Genomic DNA, 20,000 nt, shown 5'->3' with positions numbered 1-20,000 from the left:
ATTGGGGCGGGGATGGGTCCCGATTTGAAGGGTCATGGGGCGGGTACGGGTATAAAATTCATACCCACCGCGGGAATGGGGATGGGGATGGGTTTTAGGTGATACCCGCCCCATCCCCGCCCCACCCCGCCCTGCCTCAAGAAATGTACAAATTTTCTTAAAAATTTATTTTCAAATTTCTGGAAAGCTTGAATTTATATTCAAATTTATTTAAAAATTTTAAAAAACCCCGGTTTATATTTTTAAAAAAAAAATTTCAAAACTCTAAATCTACTTTGGGCCTTTGAAATCCCGTCTTCTTCACTGCTGGCCGTCATTTGCTACTTCTTCAATCTTCACTGCTGCAGCCTGCAATCATTTTCTTCTTGAAACATACTCCCATCTTCTTCAATCTTGCTGCCGTCATCTTTCTTCTTCTTCACTTCTCTACAGTGACTTTGTTGTATGCGGTATGAATCTTGTGCCTTGTATTCTGTCCTTTTTCTCTTAAAAACATAAGTTCAATTTTTTTTGGGTAGTTTTTTTGATTTTGTTTTATGCCCTGTTTAACAGTCCTTTGGATATTGGAATTCTGTTATTGACTTCTTATAAATAAATGGTTTTGAAAAGATAATAGGGTTGGTTAATCCTATTTGAAAATTCTGGGTTTAGTTGTTTTCAAAATGGCTTTCAGGGATGCTTGGATATCTCGATCATTTTGAAAATAATGGATGTTTATTTTGAATCTGATAAATTTTCTTCTTTTTGGATATTAGTCAAACTATTTTCTTCCGGTATCATATTAGATTTATGCTCTTGTGTGTTTGGTTATCTTCGAGATTCGAGTATAGACAAAATTCTTTCCGTACTTGTTGTCGGACATTCTAGAACAAGTAATGTTTGTTTTTCAATCATTTATACTCAAGGGATGCGGAAAAAACGACCTTAAATGGATTTAATTGTAACTTTGGAAAGAAATTTCTTTGTGTATTGAGTTTGAAGTTCAGTGATTTAGTTACCTTTTCTAAATAGAAAGCAGTTAGTTCGAATTCAATAAATTTGCTTCTTGTCGGTATCAATCACATTATTTTCTCCTCTTATTGAATTAACTACATGTTCTTATATCTTTTGATATATGTCAAAGTATGAGTATAGACAATTCTTTTATTGACTGGTGTATGATGTGCGTTTAGCTTTTCTTTTATTACCTTTTAGGGCATATGTACTTAGTTTTCTTGTAATTGTTAGACAATTCTTACTTATTAGATGAATATGGCTTCAAACCCATCAACTACTGCAAGTTGTACTCCTATTAGCGTCGATGAGTATGAAAGTCCAGCATATGTTGTTTTCGATCCTAACGTGTTACCTATAACAAGTAAGCACACTTCGGCGGTTTGGAATGATTTCAAGAGAAAGAGAGTTGGTGGGGTAGAGAAGGCTGAGTGCAATCATTGTAATAAGCTACTTTCCGCCGGTGCAAAGGCGGGAACTTCTCATTTGAAGGACCACATTCAAAGTTGTCGAAAGCGAATATGTCAAGATCTTCGGCAAACAAGATTATTCGGTACACAACATAATGTGAATGATAGTAGTGATTCTTTGACTTTGGCTCCTTATGAATTCCGTCAAGAAGATGGAAGAAAGGACTTGGCCGAGATGATTATATTGCATGAGTACCCCATTAGCATGGTTGAGCACTATGGCTTCAGGAAGTACTCTAAGACTTTATAACCTGGTTTTAAAGTACCGTGTCGTACCACTACTAGGAAGGATATAATGAAGAGATATGAGGATGAGAAGGACAATATTCTAGCTTTGTTGAGGAAAGTCAAAAGTCGAATTTCATTAACTACGGACATGTGGACTGCAAGTAATCAAAGGAAAGGCTATATGGCAGTCACTTCACATTTCATTGATAATGCGTGGAAGTTGCAAAGTCGAATCATAAGGTATTACTATCAACTACTAATTGTACTTGTGCTAACATACTTTACTTACCTATTTACTTCTGATGTAATTATTTTTTTTTACTAGGTTTCTTTATGTCCCTGCCCCACATAATGCCGAGGTTCTTGCCGATGCATTAAAACAATGCATTCAATAATGGAACTTGGATTTGAGATTGGCATCTATCAAAGTAGATAATTGTACGACTAATGATGCTATGATGGACATCATAAAGGACTCTTTCCTATATGGTTCTCTACTTTTGGATGGTGAGTTCTTACATATGCGTTGCTGTGCACATATACTTAATCTAATTGTTCAAGATGGATTAAATGCTATAGTGTATGATGGAGTTAATCGAATAAGGGAAAGTGTTGTGTTCTGGACTGATCTGATAAGAGAGTGCAAAAGTTTGAAGGTGTAGCTAATCAATTAGCCTCCAGTTACAAAAGGAAACTAACCCTTGATTGTAAAATTCGTTGGAATTCAACATATGAAATGCGTTTTGTTGCTATTAATTATAAGGAAGTGTTTGCTGTTTTAAGTGTTCGAGATAAACTATACAAAAACCCACCAACTCCTGAAGATTGGGAAAAAGTTGGGAAATTATGTGAGTTATTGGAAATGTTTGCTAAACTTACCCTTGATTTCTCTGCCTCAAAAACTCCTACGGCTAATATTTACTTTTCTAAAATTTGCAAACTTAAAATTACTCTATCTACTTGGCTTTCATCTCCATATGATTATGTTGTGAAGATGGCGGAAGTAATGTTAGAGAAATATAAGAAATATTGGGATAGTATGAATGGTTTGATGGGAGTTGCAACTATACTTGATCCTAGGTATAAAATGGCTCTTATTCGAATTTATTTTGCAAAGTTATTTGATAAATATGAGTATGATAGAGAGGTTAGTAGAATTAGCAATCTATTAAGGAGATTAGTTGATGAATATGAGTCTAGTAGTGAGAATACTCAAAGTAAGAGGCAACTACCTTCCAATTTAGCAAGTGGTGGGAGTTCTTGTGATGACGTTGATATGGATGAGTTTGCACAATTTCTAGAGCGAGACAAAAATCAAACTTATAAAAAATCTGATTTGGACAAGTATTTGGAAAATGCTAACATACCACTTGAAGATAATTTTGATATTCTAAATTGGTGGAAAACAAATGGAAGCACATATCCCGTTCTTCAACAAGTAGCACGGGATATTTTGAGTATTCTTATTTCTACGGTTCCATCCGAATCAGCTTTTAGCACAAGTGGTACAGTTCTTGATCCTTATCGTAGTCGACTACTACCTTAAGCTGTTGAAGCTTTAATGTGTTCTCAAAATTGGATTTGGGCTGCCCTCAAAAGTAAGCATTAATCCTATCAATATTGTGTAATTTTTATGCATTGATAAATTTTGGTTATAAAAACATTTGTATTTGCAGATTGTGGAGAATTCAAGGACAAGGATTTTTCTATAATTGTTGGAGAGTTGGAAGAAGAAGGCGAAATGAAATTTTATAGTGATGAGATTATTCTGGATTGATTTACTTTAGATGATTTTGAGTTGATGTTGAAACTTGAAATACTTTTGTTTTAGACATGTATATTTGTTTGAAACTTTGGTTATGTGTTTGTTTGAGACTTCGAATATGTGTTTGTTTGAATTGAGACTTTGGATAAGTAATTTTTTGAGACTTTGGATGTGTTTTTGTTTGATACTTTGGAGTTTGGATATGTTTTATGGGTTTTAAGGCCCAAATAATTGAACATAAATATATGGCAGATATGGGTATTAAGCGGGGATTTGACGGGTGGTGGGGCGGGTAAAATGGGTATTAGACGGGGAAGGATACCCAGATGGGTGGTGGGGCGGGGATGGTATTAAATACAAACCCATCGGGGCGGGGACGGGGAAAAAATTATACCCGCCGCGGGGATGGGGATGGGGATGGGGATGGGGATTGCATTAACAGATGGGGATGGGGATGATAATGCCAATACCCGCCCCACCCCGCCCCGCCCCGTTTGCATCCCTACACGAAACATACATACTGTACACCTACATTGTGGTTTGCTCTTCTTAAACCCACGAAAATTCAAGGCTTTTTTTCATTTTGATTTTGTAAAGTAGGTTTAAATTTGTCATACTTTATATATGAATGTGTATGTTGTTTTTGTTTTTAAGTTTTAAATTTATCATATATATCATGTTTTGTTATATTTTTAAGTAATTTTTTCATTTTATTTATGAATGGGTATGTAGTTGTGGTTTTTAAGTTTTAAATTTATCATAATTTTTTTTATAGTTTGTAAATTAGGTTTAATTAGGTTTGTTTATGGTTAAATAAATGAGTTGTTGATATGAATGTTAATTTGTTGTCCAAGTTTATAAATGTCATTTTATTTTTATTGTTTTATATGTTGTTAATATATATGGATATTAATTATTGTTAGTACAATAAACTTCATTTGGAAAGTTTAAAAAACATTGTTTTATTATTTGGGTTAATTAGGGTTAAATGAATGATTATTACTTAATTTTGTGGTTAGTTAGAGTTCGTTAAGTATATATGTTAAAAGTTGTGTATTAATTTTGTTTTGAAATAATTAATCACACTAATTAGGATGACAAAAGATCGTTCTTGGATGTATGGAAGCATTGAATGGTCGAAATTTATTGATGGCGTATTAGAATTTTGTAGTATTGCGGTTGAACATCAAATTAAGACAAGGGGAGTTGGTTTTTATTGCCCATGTGTCACTTGTGGCAATGTATCAAAGGTAGATAGTGTTGATATCCTTAGGGAGCACATACGTCGACGTGGATTTAGGCCTCAATATCATGTTTGGGTTTAGCATGGTGAAAAGGGAGTTTACAAAGAGAAAAGTATTGTTGTGGACGTCAATAATGTGGCCGATGTCAATGACGATGTAGTAGATCATGTTGATAGGTATGAGATCGATGAAGAGAATGCCGATGAGGATGTGGATCGTGTTGATGAGATTGTGGAGGGAGTCGAGGATGAGTTAGGAAAAAGTCCTCGTGTTTTTGACTTGTTGACAGAGGCTTCTCAAAAGCCTTTGTACTCTGGATGTACAAAGTTCACCAAACTAACAGCAGTGTTGACAATTTTCAACATTAAGTCAAAGTTCAGTTGGAGTGACGCTAGTTTCATAATGTTATTAGAAGCGTTAGGTGAGATGCTTCCTGAGGGAAATGAACTTCCAAAGTCGAAATATTATGCCAAAAAGCTCATGTGTCCTTTCGGCTTAGAGTACCAGAAGATTCATGCGTGTCCGAATGATTGTGTTGTATCGGAATGAAAACGAGAACTTAGAAGAGTGTCCTAGGTATGGGTTATCGCGCTACTAGCGTAAAGGGGCCCGGTATGCTAAAGGGCCCCTGGCTAAGATATTGTGGTATCTTCCAATAATAGCTAGATTCAAGTGCTTGTTTTCTATAAAGAAAGATGCGTTAAATTTGAGGTGGCATGCAGATAGGGTGAAGAAGGGTCACTTGCTCACACATCCATTTGATTCTCCAGAGTGGAAGAGTATTGATAGGTTGCATAAGACTTTTGGGGATGAGGTTTGTAATTTAAGGCTCGGACTGTGTACGGATGGAATGGACCAATTCGGCAATCTTAGTTCTCAACATAGTACTTGGTCGGTACTTTTAGTGATCTATAATTTGCCACCTTGGTTGTGTATGAAGCGTAAGTACATTATGCTTTCGCTTCTTATCTCGGGTCCTAAACAACCTGGTAATGACATAGTTGTATATTTTGCACCTTTCATTGAGAATTTGAGAAAGATGTGGGATGAAGGCGTTTCAGTGTTTGATGCATATACTAATGAGAAGTTCACCTTCCGTGCAATGCTTTTATGCACCGTTAATAATTTTCCGGCATATGGCAACTTATCGGGGTATAAGAACAAAGGGAAGAAAGCATGCCCAAAATGTATCAATGACGTGGAATCCACGTGGATTTCTAAGTGCAAACACGTATTCATGCACCATCGAAAGTTCCTCCCACGAGACCACCGATATCGTAAGAAGAAGAAGTTGTTCAACGGGGAGGTTGAGGACCGTGTAGCTCGTCGACCGTTGACCGGTTATGAGGTTTATGAACAGGTTAAGGGAGTTGAGACTGTATTTGGTAAAACGGGGCAAGTGTAAGGTGGTGAAGACCGATTATGGAAAAAAGAATCAATCTTTTGGAAGCTTCCATATTGGAGAGATCTACAGGTTAGGCATTGTCTTGACGTTATGCATATAGAGAAAAATCTATGCTATGCCATACTCGAGACTGTCATGAACATTCGGGGTAAGACAAAGGATGTTAGGGCCGTGCGAGATTGGTTTGAATGTAAGGGTCTTCGTCCGGAGTTGTGGGCACATGTTAAGGTGAGTAAGAAAAGAAATAGAGCTGATGAAGTTGGTGGCAGTAAGAAGAAGATGAGTAATGACAAAGTTTATTTGCCTCAAGATTGCTACACATTGTGCAAAGTAGAGAAGCGGACATTTTGTGAGTGTTTGTATGGCATTAAGGTTCCGTCTGGGTACTCATCCAACATGAAGAGATTTGTGAGCCTAAATGGTGAGCTGAAGTTGGGAAGCATGAAATCTCACGATTGCCATGTAATGATGCAAGTGTTCTTACCAATTGCAATCCATGGAATACTGACAAAACATCTGAGATATGCTATTACCCAGCTATGTTCGTTCTTCAACACAATTTGTAGTAAAGTTCTTGATCCCTTAAAACTTGATGCACTTCAACTCGATGTGATTGTAACTTTATGCAAGTTTGAGATGTATTTTCCACCTTCTTTCTTTGACATAATGGTTCATCTTATTGTCCATCTCGTTCGTGAGATCAAGCTTTTGGCTCCAGTTTTTTTAAGGTGGTGTTATCCTTTTGAAAGACACATGGGTGTTTTACAAAACAAGGTGAGGAATCTAGCACAACCCGAGGGGAGTATGATTCAAGGCACTGTGAACGATGAGATTAGTAACTTTATAGCCGAGTATTTGGCCATGGCAAAGCCTATTGGACTTCCCACCTCTAGACATGAAGGAAGACTTGAGGGAAAAGGAACAATTGGCTTCAAATCGGTCACACCTCCTCGAGACAGCCTTCTACAAACACACTTGTATGTGTTGCATCATATTCCGAAAGTTTATCCTTTTTTGAGTGAGCATTTTGATATATTGCGCGCAAAACATCCTTCTAAAGGGGATAGGGCAGTGATGCAGTTGCATAACAAGACGTTTATTAATTGGTTTCATAATCATGTAATATGCGAAGAACTCAAGGGTGTATCCGAAATTGTTAAGTGGTTAGCTTTTGGTCCGCGTGATGATGTCAACAAATATCAGGGTTACGATGTCAATGGATTCACATTTTGGACTGAGGGTCAAGACAAGAAGTCATCTTATCTACAGAATAGTGGAGTTTCTATTTTGGCGTCATCTACATTTTACGCGAGTGCGAAGTAACAAGCGCCGGTTGATGCTAAATTGGTATACTACGGGCGGGTACATGAAATATGGGAGCTTGACTACTCTACTTTCAATATTGGTCTTTTCAAATGAAAGTGGGTAGATAATAATCAACGATGCATAAAAAATGACGACCCTTGTGGATTCACTCTTGTAGACTTAGCTCATTTGCGTGATAGTGAGGAGCCATTCATACTAGCCACACAAGCCAAGCAAGTATTCTACATTGTAGACCCGTCTGATAAAAAATGGTCTATTGTTGTACCGGGAAAAAGAAGCATCCTTGGTATAGGTGATGTTGAGGAAGAATATGAAGCTTTTGAAGACTCCCCTCCCTTAATCAATCCAAAATCAGTGGATCAAGATGATGTAGATGATGTAGATGTTAGTTATATGCGTGTAGATCACACGAAAGGAATACATTTGAATTAAGTGATTCACAAGGTATGAATTTAAAGCTTTTTAATGTTTTTTTTGGCACTTTCACGCATAAAGTAGCTCAAACTTGGTTTGTTTTGCATGAAACTTTGCACAGAACACTATTTGTTATATATTATTGTGTTGAATGTATTGGAATTGTAAATCATAGTCATATTCATAATATTACTTAGCTTATGTTCTAATATATTTCTATTCATACTCTTTCAGGTACTGATATACAATGCATCTATTCAGAGACGAAATTGTCCCCGAGATTGAGACCTCGGATAATGAGCATCGTAGTTACGACAGTGAAGAAGACCAAATTGTGAGATACGAGTGTATGGCTGAAGACGCTCCACTAATTGACAACGATTTTAAAACTGAAGACGCCCCACCAATGGATGCTCCCACTACCAGTAAGAAAAGAAAAGGGCGATGTCCTATGAAAAACTTCAAAGTCACAGAACCCATGCATTTGGTATACAATGCATTGGATCAACCCTACGGAAAATGGCGTAGGCAATATGGAAAACAAATGGGCCTATGTATCCGCAAGATTTCCATATTACACGCATGGAACAAGGTTCCAGAGGGTTTGAAGAACAATCTATGGAATGATACTGTGGTAAGCATCTTTACTATTTTTACTCATTTAGTTTCATTTTAAAATTAATTTAATTGACAGTAATAAATATAACTTTTTTTTGTAGAATCTTTTCCACATCTAGAGCGATGAGGACAAGAAGAATGTGTTTCTTTCAGCTGTCGATGAAAGATTCAGAGATTTCAAATCCAAGCTAGTAACTGGCTGGATTACGAAGAGGCGTGCCCGTACGACCAAAAAGGTCAAAACGGGAAATGAAGGTGGAGAGCAAGCACCTTCGAAGATGCCCTACGAAATATGGGGTCACATATCAAAGAGGGATTGGGAGGCCTTTGTTGCCAAAATAACAACTCCCATAAAAGTTGTAAGTATTTCATATTATATTATAGTTTTTGATTTGAATTTACTTCTTTTGATTTAGTCATTAAACTAATACATGACATTCGATTTCTATTGATTAATTAAGAAAAGTGTGGCAAAGCTTCTGATTCTGCAAGCAAAAGGAAGTTTTACCATCGCTTGGGCCAAAAAACGTATGATGAGGTCCGAAAAGAGTGGGTGGATGAGGGTTTATACCCCAATCAAAGTTCATCCACGCCCTCATCTACGACTACCTCCGTATCCGTGAATACTCCTGCTGGAGATCGGGTGCGTGATTGGTATTGCGGGCTTCATTCCCAAGATGCAAGTGGTAAATTTACCATTAATGATCCAAGAACGAAGAAGGTTGCTGATGCTGTGGTGAGTTATGAAACTATTAAGTATATTCTTGATTTTTTTTGTATTCTTTGGCTTTGATTTACTTATACTAATTGCTATATATGTCACTTTTTATTTGAACAAATGAGCTGGAAGGAAAAAGAAGCTACGGGGGAGTTAACCCCAAGAGGCAATGTTGACGCATTGCATATGGTCTTAGGAAAAGACCACAGTGGGCCGGTTGTCGGAAAGGGAGGCGTCCGCATGGGGTTATAGAAAGCATTAGGCAAAGAGTGTGTTGCTAATCAATCCCGAACGACGCTGCGGGATGAAGTAGCAACCCTCCGAGTAAAGATTACGAAGGACGTTCTTGCCAAACTGGCCGTCGTGTTGCAGAAGATGGGAGCACCCATTGTTGACTTGGAAAACCTGATTGTCGAGGATAAGGAAAGCCAACATGGGGATCCTAATGCTTTGGTCAAGCCAACACCCGAGCCCATTACCCCCGTAGCAACCCTGCCCATTACCCCCCTAGCAACCCTGCCCATTACTTTCCTTGAAGGGGAAAACCCCACACCAGAGACCATAAACTCCGTTGCTCAAAATCCGGAGCCAACTCCGAAGCCAGTGCTACAGGTACATAGTTTTTAAATATATAAGCACTTATTAATTCAAATTGCAACGCGTTTTAATATTTTATTATGATGCTTATTATATTAAACGACACAATTTTCAGGAGGCGACTCCTTGTTCTCTTTTGCTGCCTCAATTAGGTGTTGCTAATGATGGCGACTTAACTAAGGTTGCAGATGGTGTGGCCCAGCCAACCAAAGAGGGCCAAACAGTGCATTCGATGCCTGTTACAAGTGGCCACATCAGTGTGACCGTGGAAACTATTCTAAAGGGGTTTGAAGATTTCTCACTCCCGGTTCTAATGCCAGAATGGAGCCTTGAGAAACTATCAGACGCCCTAGGAAGTTTCGTCACATAACCATATGCTTGGGTCCGATTCACTAACATGGTAAGAATCATTAGTACCTTATTTATTTATATTTTGTAATTGCATGCTTACACTAATTTAATTGTATAAATTGAAATAGCAAAAGAGTCCAAAGGGATCTTAAAGAAAGATCGGTTCCTCAGCAAAGGTGTCGACTGAGTCAAAATCGATGCCAAGCACTCCAATTTTGACTGATGCGGAGATAAAAGATCTCTCTCAAGATTGCAAATGGCTGCACACTTGTGCATCTCGCATAAGTGAGGAGGACCCAATCATTCTAAACCTGCAGAAGGACCAATTCTAGTTTTTAGAAAGTCCGTTTGTAATTATTGGTCCTAGTGACATTGGAAAATTTTTGAGAGGAGAGATGTTGAACGTAGCTCTTTTCCATGTCTACATTAGGTGATGTTCATTATCTTACAAGTTAGGCATTGTTGTTTAATTGTTTTAATAACCGAATTACTGACAAAATTTTCTTATTCGTGAGTTTAGTGCGGCTTACGAGGAGCTAAATTCTTGCGAACCTCCAATAAAATTTGGATAGTTTTGTTAGAGTCGATTTCGGGTACTAAATGTGTAAATAATCCAAATGACGTCAGAGAATACATTGAGAATTCTTTGACTAATTCCCTTGCATCTAAACACACGTTCATTCTGGCTCCATATATGGAAGAGTAAGTTTTATTTTTGAAATTGAACTTATCTTTTGATTTTTAAGTTCACATAATCTCTAATTTGTTGATTTTGACTTTGTAGTTTGAATTGGATACTGTTGGTCATTTGTCCTTTAACAAACATTGTGCACGTCTTCGACTACTTACAAAAACCTCAAAACCGGCATCGCAACAAAAAATTCAAAGCGTTGTTGAATGCGTACGTAATATTAATTATTTTAACAATTTGATTTAATTAAGTGTTATATATATATATATATATATATATATATATATATATATATATATATATATATATATATATGTATATATAAATATATATATATATATACATATATATATATATATATATATATATATATATATATATGTATATATATATATATATATATATATATATATATATATATATATATATATATGTATATATATATATATATATGTATATATATATATATATATACATATATATATATATATATACATATATATATATATATATATATACATATATATATATATATATATATATATATATATATATATATATATATATATATATATATATATATATATATATATATATATATATATATATATATATATACATATATACACACACATATATATATGTGTGTGTATATATGTATATATATATATATATACATATATATATTGTGTTGAAATGGTTAGATTTGAAAATCATAGTCATATGCTAGAAATTACGTGTTAAGTTCCGATTATAAGTGTTTGTAAGCGTTTTTGGCAATTTTTGCGCATAAAATAGTTCAAACTTGGTTTGTTTTGTACGAAATTTGGCACATAATACTATTTGGTATACAGTATTGTGTTGAGGTGGTTAGAATTGAAAATCATTGTCATATGCTAGAAATTACGTGTTAAGTTGCAATTATAAGGGTTCTTAAGCGTTTTTTCCACTTTTGCGCATAAACTAGCTCAAATTAGGTTTGTTTTGCACGAAACTTGGCACACAACACGATTTGGTATATATTATTGTGTTGAAGTGGTTAGAATTGAAAATCAAAGTCATATGCTAGAAATTACGTGTTAAGTTGCAATAATAAGGGTTCTTAAGCGTTTTTTCCACTTTTGCGCATAAACTAGCTCAAATTTGGGTTTTTGCACGAAACTTGGCACACAACAGTTTTTGGTATATATTTTTGTGTTGAAGTGGTTAGAATTGAAAATCATAGTCATATGCTAGAAATTACGTGTTACGTTGCGATTTTTATGGTTTTAAAGCGTTTTTGCCACTTTTGCACACAAAGTAGCTCAAACTTGGTTTGTTTTGCAAGAAATTTGGCACACAACACTATTTGGTGTATATTATTGTGTTGAAGTGGTTAGAATTTAAAATCATACTCATATGCTAGAAATTACGTGTTACGTTGCGATATTAAGGGCTTATAACCTTTTTTTTGGCACTTTTGCGTACTAAGTAGCTCAAACTTGGTTTGTTTTGCATGAAACTTGGCACACAACACTATTTGGTACTTATTATTGTGTTGAGGTGGCTAGAATTGAAAATCATAGTCATATGCTAGAAAATACGTATTATTTTTCGATTTTAAGGGTTTTTAAGCGATTTTGCCAGTTTTGCGCATAAAGTAGCTCAAACTTTGTTTGTTTTGCACGAAACTTGGCACACAACACTATTTGGTATATATTATTCTGTTGAACTGGTTAGAATTGAAAGTCATAGTCATATGTTGTTAATGACTTCTTAAGTTGCAATTATAAGGTTTTTAAGCGTTTTTGCCACTTTTGCGCATAAAGTAGCTCAAATTTGATTTGTTTTGCACGAAACTTCGCTCACAACACTATTTGGAATATATTATTGTGTTGAAGTGGTTAGAACTGAATATCATAGTGATATGCTAGAAATTACGTGTTAAGTTCCGATTTTAAGTGTTTTTAAGCGTTCTTGCCGCTTTTGCGCATAAAGTAGCAGAAACTTGGTTTGTTTTGCACGAAACTTGGGACATGACACTATTCGGTATATATTATTGTGTTGAAGTGGTTAGAATTGAAAATCATAGTCATATGCTAGTAATTACGTGTTAAGTTGCGATTATAAGGGTTTTTAATCGTTTTTGACACTTTTGCGCATAAAGGAGCACAAACTTGGTTTGTTTTGCACGAAACTTGGCATACAACACTATTCGGTATATATTATTGTGTTGAAGTGGTTAGAATTGAAAATCATAGTCATATTTTAGAAATTACGTGTTAAGTTGCGATTATAAGGTTTTTTAGCGTTTTTGCCACTTTTGCGCATAAAGTAGCTCAAACTTGGTTTGTTATGCATGAAAGTTGGCACTGAACAATATTTGGTATATATTATTCTGTTGAAGTGGTTAAAATTTTAAATCATAGTCATATGCTAGAAATTAAGTGTTAAGTTGCAATTTTAAGGGTTTTAAAGCTTTTTTGCCACGTTTGCGCACAAGTAGCTCAAACTTGGTTTTTTTGGCACAAAATTTGGCACACAACACTATTTGGTATATATTATTGTGTTGAAGTGGTTAGAATTTAAAATCATACTCATATGCTAGAAATTACGTGTTAAGTTGTGATATTAAGGGTTTATAACTTTTTTTTTGGCACTTTTGCGTACAAAGTAGCTCAAACTTGGTTTGTTTTGCATGAAACTTGGCACACAACACTATATGGTATTTATTATTGTGTTGAGGTGGCTAGAATTTAAAGTCATAGTCATATGCTAGAAATTACGTATTATTTTTCGATTTTAAGGGTTTTTAAGCGATTTTGCCAGTTTTGCGCATAAAGTAGCTCAAACTTTGTTTGTTTTGCACGAAACTTGGCACACAACACTATTTGGTATATATTATTATGTTGAACTGGTTAGAATTGAAAATCATAGTCATATGTTGTTAATGACTTCTTAAGTTGCAATTATAAGGTTTTTAAGCGTTTTTGCCACTTTTGCGCATAAAGTAGCTCAAATTTGGTTTGTTTTGCACGAAACTTCGCTCACAACACTATTTGGAATATATTATTGTGTTGAAGTGGTTAGAACTGAATATCATAGTCATATGCTAGAAATTACGTGTTTAGTTCCGATTTTAAGTGTTTTTAAGCGTTCTTGCCGCTTTTGCGCATAAAGTAGCAGAAACTTGGTTTGTTTTGCACGAAACTTGGGACACGACACTATTCGGTATATATTATTGTGTTGAAGTGGTTAGAATTGAAAATCATAGTCATATGCTAGTAATTACGTGTTAAGTTGCGATTATAAGGGTTTTTAATCGTTTTTGACACTTTTGCGCATAAAGGAGCACAAACTTGGTTTGTTTTGCACGAAACTTGGCATACAACACTCTTCGGTATATATTATTGTGTTGAAGTGGTTAGAATTGAAAATCATAGTCATATTTTAGGAATTACATGTTAAGTTGAGATTATAAGGTTTTTTTAGCGTTTTTGCCACTTTTGCGCATAAAGTAGCTCAAACTTGGTTTGTTATGCATGAAAGTTGGCACTGAACACTATTTGGTATGTATTATTCTGTTGAAGTGGTTAAAATTTTAAATCATAGTCATATGCTAGAAATTAAGTGTTAAGTTGCAATTTTCAGGGTTTTAAAGCGTTTTTGCCACTTTTGAGCACAAAGTAGCTCAAACTTGGTTTTTTTGGCACAAAATTTGGCACACAACACTATTTGGTATATATTATTTTGTTGAAGTGGTTAGAATTTAAAATCATACTCATCTGCTAGAAATTACGTGTTAAGTTGTGATATTAAGGGTTTATAACTTTTTTTTTGGCACATTTGCGTACAAAGTAGCTCAAACTTGGTTTGTTTTGCACGAAACTTGGCACACAACACTATATGGTATTTATTATTGTGTTGAGGTGGCTAGAATTTAAAATCATAGTCGTATGCTAGAGATTACGTGTTAAGTTGCGATTTTAAAGGTTTTTAAATGTTTTTGCCACTTATGTGCATTAAGTAGCTCAAACATGGTTTAATTTGCACGAAACTTGGCACACAACACTATTCTGTATATATTCTTGTGTTGAAGTGGTTAGAATTGAAAATCATAGTCATATGCTAGAAAATACGTGTTAAGTTGCGATTATGAGGGTTTTTAAGCGTTTTTGCCACTTTTGCGCATAAAGTGGCTAAAATTTGGATTGTTTTGCACGAAACTCGGCACACAACACTATTTGGTATATATTATTGTGTTGAAGTGGTTAGAACTGAAAATCTTAGTCATATGCTAGAAATTACGTGTTAAGTTCCGATTATAAGGGTTTTTAAGCGTTTTTGCCAATTTTGCGCATAAAGTAGCTCTAACTTGGTTTGTTTTGCACGAAACTTGGCACACAACCCTATTTGGTATACAGTATTGTGTTGAGGTGGTTAAAATTAAAAATCATAGTCATATGCTACAAATTACGTTTTAAGTTGTGATTTTAAGGGTTTTTAAGCGATTTTGCCTTTTTTTCGCATAAAGTAGCTCAAACTTGGTTTGTTTTGCACGAAACTTGGTACACAACACTATTTGGTATATATTATTCAGTTGAAGTGCTTAGAATTGAAAATCACAGTCATAAGTTGGAAATTACTTCTTAAGTTGCAATTATAAGGTTTTTAAGCGTTTTTTCCACTTTTGCGCATAAAGTAGCTCAAATTTGGTTTGTTTTGCCCGAAACTTCGCACACAACACTATTTGGCATATATTATTGTGTTGAAGTGGTTAGAAATGAAAATCATAGTCATATGCTAGAAATTACGTGTTAAGTTCCGATTATAAGGGTTTTTAAGCGTTTTTGCCAATTTTGCGCATAAAGTAGCTCAAAATTGGTTTGTTTTGCACGAAACATGGCACACAACACTATTTGATATATATTGTTGTGTTGAAGTGGTTAGAATTGAAAATTATAGTCATATACTGGAAATTACTTCTTAAGTTGCAATTATAAGGTTTTTAAGCGTTTTTGCCACTTTTGCGCATAAAGTAGCTAAAATTTGGATTGTTTTGCACGAAACTTGGCACACAACACTATTTGGTATATATTATTGTGTTGAAATGGTTAGATTTGAAAATCATAGTCATATGCTAGAAATTACGTGTTAAGTTCCCATTATAAGGGTTTGTAAGCGTTTTTGGCAATTTTTGCGCATAAAGTAGCTCAAACTTTGTTTGTTTTGTACGAAATTTGGCACATAATACTATTTGGTATACAGTATTGTGTTGAGGTGGTTAGAATTGAAAATCATAGTCATATGCTAGAAATTACGTGTTAAGTTGCGATTATAAGGGTTCTTAAGCGTTTTTTGCACTTTTGCGCATAAACTATCTCAAATTTGGTTTGTTTTGCACGAAACTTGGCACACAACACTTTTTGGTATATATTTTTGTGTTGAAGTGGTTAGAATTGAAAATCATAGTCATATGCTAGAAATTACGTGTTAAGTTGCGATTTTTATGGTTTTAAAGCGTTTTTGCCACTTTTGCACACAAAGTAGCTCAAACTTGGTTTGTTTTGCACGAAATTTGGCACACAACACTATTTGGTGTATATTATTGTGTTGAAGTGGTTAGTACTGAAAATCATACTCATATGCTAGAAATTACGTGTTACGTTGCGATATTAAGGGTTTATAACCTTTTTTTTGGCACTTTTGCGTACTAAGTAACTCAAACTTGGTTTGTTTTGCACGAAACTTGGCACACAACACTATTTGGTACTTATTATTGTGTTGAGGTGGTTAGAATTGAAAATCCTAGTCATATGCTAGAAATTACGTGTTAAGTTGCGATTTTAAGGGTTTTTAAACGTTTTTGCCACTTATGAGCGTAAAGTAGCTCAAACTTCGTTTGATTTGCACGAAACTTGGCACACAACACTATTCGGTATATATTAATCTGTTGAAGTGGTCAGAATTGAAAATCATAGTCATATGCTAGAAAATACGTGTTAAGTTGCGATTATGAGGGTTTTTAAGCGTTTTTGCCACATTTGCGCATAAAGTGGCTAAAATTTAGATTGTTTTGCACGAAACTTGGCACACAACACTATTTGGTATATATTATTCTGTTGAAGTCGTTAGAACTGAAAATCATAGTCATATGCTAGAAATTACGTGATAAGTTCCGATTATATGGGTTTTTAAGCGTTTTTCCCAATTTTGCGCATAAAGTTGATCTAACTTGGTTTGTTTTGCACGAAACTTGGCACACAACACTATTTGGTATACAGTATTGTGTTGAGGTGGTTAGAATTTAAAATCATAGTCATATGCTAGAAATTACGTGTTAAGTTGCAATTTTAAGGGTTTTTAAGCGTTTTTGCCACTTTTGCGCATAAAGGAGCTCAAACATGCTTTGTTTTGCACGAAACTTGGCTTACAACACAATTTGGTGTATATTATTCTGTTGAAGTGGTTAGAATTGAAAATCATAGTCATATGTAGGAAATTACTTCTTAAGTTGCAATTATAAGGTTTTTAAGCATTTGGTATATATTACTTTGCACACAACACTATTTGGTATATATTATTTTGTTGAAGTGGTTAGAATTGAAAATCTTAGTTATATGCTTGAAATTGCATGTTAAGTTCCGATTATAAGGGATTTTAAGCGTTTTTGCCAATTTTGCGAATAAAGTAGCTCAAACTTGGTTTCTTTTGCACGAAACTTGGCACACAACACTATTTGATATATATTATTGTGTTGAATTGGGTAGAATTGAAAATTATAGTCATATACTGGAAATTACTTCTTAAGTTGCAATTATAAGGTTTTACAGCGTTTTTGCCACTTTTGCGCACAAAGTAGATAAATTTGGATTGTTTTGCACGAAATTTGGCACACAACACTATTTGGTATACCGGGTTTTTAAGCGTTTTTGCCAATTTTGCGCATAAAATAGCTCAAAATTGGTTTGTTTTTCATGAAACTTGGCACACAACACTATTTGATATATATTATTGTATTGAAATGGTTAGATTTGAAAATCATAGTCATATGCTAGAAATTACGTGTTAAGTTCCCATTATAAGGGTTTGTAAGCGTTTTTGGCAATTTTTGCGCATAAAGTAGCTCAAACTTGGTTTGTTTTGTACGAAATTTCGCACATAATACTATTTGGTTATACAGTATTGTGTTGAGGTGGTTAGAATTGAAAATCATAGTCATATGCTAGAAATTACGTGTTAAGTTGCGATTATAAGGGTTCTTAAGCGTTTTTTTCCACTTTTGCGCATAAAGTAGCTAAAATTAGGTTTGTTTTGCACAAAACTTGGCACACAACACGATCTGGTATATATTATTGTGTTGAAGTGGTTAGAATTGAAAATCAAAGTCATATGCTAGAAATTACGTGTTAAGTTGCAATAATAAGGGTTCTTAAGCGTTTTTTGCACTTTTGCGCATAAACTAGCTCAAATTTGGTTTGTTTTGCACGAAACTTGGCACACAACACTTTTTGGTATATATTTTTGTGTTGAAGTGGTTAGGATTGAAAATCATAGTCATATGCTAGAAATTACGTGTTAAGTTGCGATTTTTATGGTTTTAAAGAGTTTTTGCCACTTTTGCACACAAAGTAGCTCAAACTTGGTTTGTTTTGCACGAAATTTGGCACACAACACTATTTGGTGTATATTATTGTGTTGAAGTGGTTAGTACTGAAAATCATACTCATATGCTAGAAATTACGTGTTACGTTGCGATATTAAGGGTTTATAACCTTTTTTTTGGCACTTTTGCGTACTAAGTAACTCAAACTTGGTTTGTTTTGCACGAAACTTGGCACACAACACTATTTGGTACTTATTATTGTGTTGAGGTGGTTAGAATTGAAAATCCTAGTCATATGCTAGAAATTACGTGTTAAGTTGCGATTTTAAGGGTTTTTAAACGTTTTTGCCACTTATGCGCGTAAAGTAGCTCAAACTTCGTTTGATTTGCACGAAACTTGGCACACAACACTATTCGGTATATATTATTGTGTTGAAGTGGTCAGAATTGAAAATCATAGTCATATGCTAGAAAATACGTGTTAAGTTGCGATTATGAGGGTTTTTAAGCGTTTTTGCCACATTTGCGCATAAAGTGGCTAAAATTTAGATTGTTTTGCACGAAACTTGGCACACAACACTATTTGGTATATATTATTCTGTTTCTGTTGAAGTCGTTAGAACTGAAAATCATAGTCATATGCTAGAAATTACGTGATAAGTTCCGATTATATGGGTTTTTAAGCGTTTTTCCCAATTTTGCGCATAAAGTTGATCTAACTTGGTTTGTTTTGCACGAAACTTGGCACACAACACTATTTGGTATACAGTATTGTGTTGAGGTGGTTAGAATTTAAAATCATAGTCATATGCTAGAAATTACGTGTTAAGTTGCAATTTTAAGGGTTTTTAAGCGTTTTTGCCACTTTTGCGCATAAAGGAGCTCAAACATGCTTTGTTTTGCACGAAACTTGGCTTACAACACAATTTGGTGTATATTATTCTGTTGAAGTGGTTAGAATTGAAAATCATAGTCATATGTAGGAAATTACTTCTTAAGTTGCAATTATAAGGTTTTTAAGCATTTGGTATATATTACTTTGCACACAACACTATTTGGTATATATTATTTTGTTGAAGTGGTTAGAATTGAAAATCTTAGTTATATGCTTGAAATTGCATGTTAAGTTCCGATTATAAGGGATTTTAAGCGTTTTTGCCAATTTTGCGCATAAAGTAGCTCAAACTTGGTTTCTTTTGCACGAAACTTGGCACACAACACTATTTGATATATATTATTGTGTTGAATTGGGTAGAATTGAAAATTATAGTCATATACTGGAAATTACTTCTTAAGTTGCAATTATAAGGTTTTACAGCGTTTTTGCCACTTTTGCGCACAAAGTAGATAAATTTGGATTGTTTTGCACGAAATTTGGCACACAACACTATTTGGTATACCGGGTTTTTAAGCGTTTTTGCCAATTTTGCGCATAAAATAGCTCAAAATTGGTTTGTTTTTCATGAAACTTGGCACACAACACTATTTGATATATATTATTGTATTGAAATGGTTAGATTTGAAAATCATAGTCATATGCTAGAAATTACGTGTTAAGTTCCCATTATAAGGGTTTGTAAGCGTTTTTGGCAATT

General features: G+C 34.6%; 2 protein-coding genes across 2 annotated transcripts in view; both read left to right on the top strand.

Annotated features, from left to right (window-relative positions):
• LOC130802555 (uncharacterized) overlaps positions 1-2,082 on the top strand; it is a 7,264-nt gene extending 5,182 nt beyond the window's left edge. The window contains exons 2-6 of the mRNA XM_057666568.1: positions 348-449; positions 553-573; positions 674-844; positions 1,246-1,931; positions 2,017-2,082. Of these exons, the coding sequence (XP_057522551.1) occupies positions 348-449; positions 553-573; positions 674-844; positions 1,246-1,713 (762 nt within the window). The 3' untranslated portion in view covers positions 1,714-1,931; positions 2,017-2,082. The remainder of the gene's footprint in view (positions 1-347; positions 450-552; positions 574-673; positions 845-1,245; positions 1,932-2,016) is intronic.
• Positions 2,083-2,149: 67 nt separating this feature from the next.
• LOC130802554 (zinc finger BED domain-containing protein DAYSLEEPER-like) lies at positions 2,150-3,468 on the top strand. The gene is made up of 3 exons (XM_057666567.1): positions 2,150-2,198; positions 2,348-3,196; positions 3,368-3,468. The coding sequence occupies exons 1-3, from the start codon at positions 2,150-2,152 to the stop codon at positions 3,466-3,468; spliced, it is 999 nt and encodes a 332-aa protein (XP_057522550.1).
• Positions 3,469-20,000: the final 16,532 nt, after the last annotated feature.

This window comes from Amaranthus tricolor, chromosome 16 (genome assembly GCF_026212465.1).
Source record: "Amaranthus tricolor cultivar Red isolate AtriRed21 chromosome 16, ASM2621246v1, whole genome shotgun sequence".
NCBI lineage: Eukaryota > Viridiplantae > Streptophyta > Magnoliopsida > Caryophyllales > Amaranthaceae > Amaranthus > Amaranthus tricolor.
The sequence above is the reverse complement of the archived record's forward strand: the minus strand, read 5'-3'. Positions and strand labels throughout refer to the sequence as shown.

Bases quoted from the DNA above. Each gene is read 5' to 3' on its own strand.
- LOC130802554 (XM_057666567.1), top strand. From the start codon at position 2,150: ATGGACATCATAAAGGACTCTTTCCTATATGGTTCTCTACTTTTGGAT. The intron at 2,199-2,347 runs GTGAGTTCTTAC...AAAAGTTTGAAG, and splicing joins TGGTTCTCTACTTTTGGATG to GTGTAGCTAATCAATTAGCC. The intron at 3,197-3,367 runs GTACAGTTCTTG...TTGTATTTGCAG, and splicing joins ATCAGCTTTTAGCACAAGTG to ATTGTGGAGAATTCAAGGAC.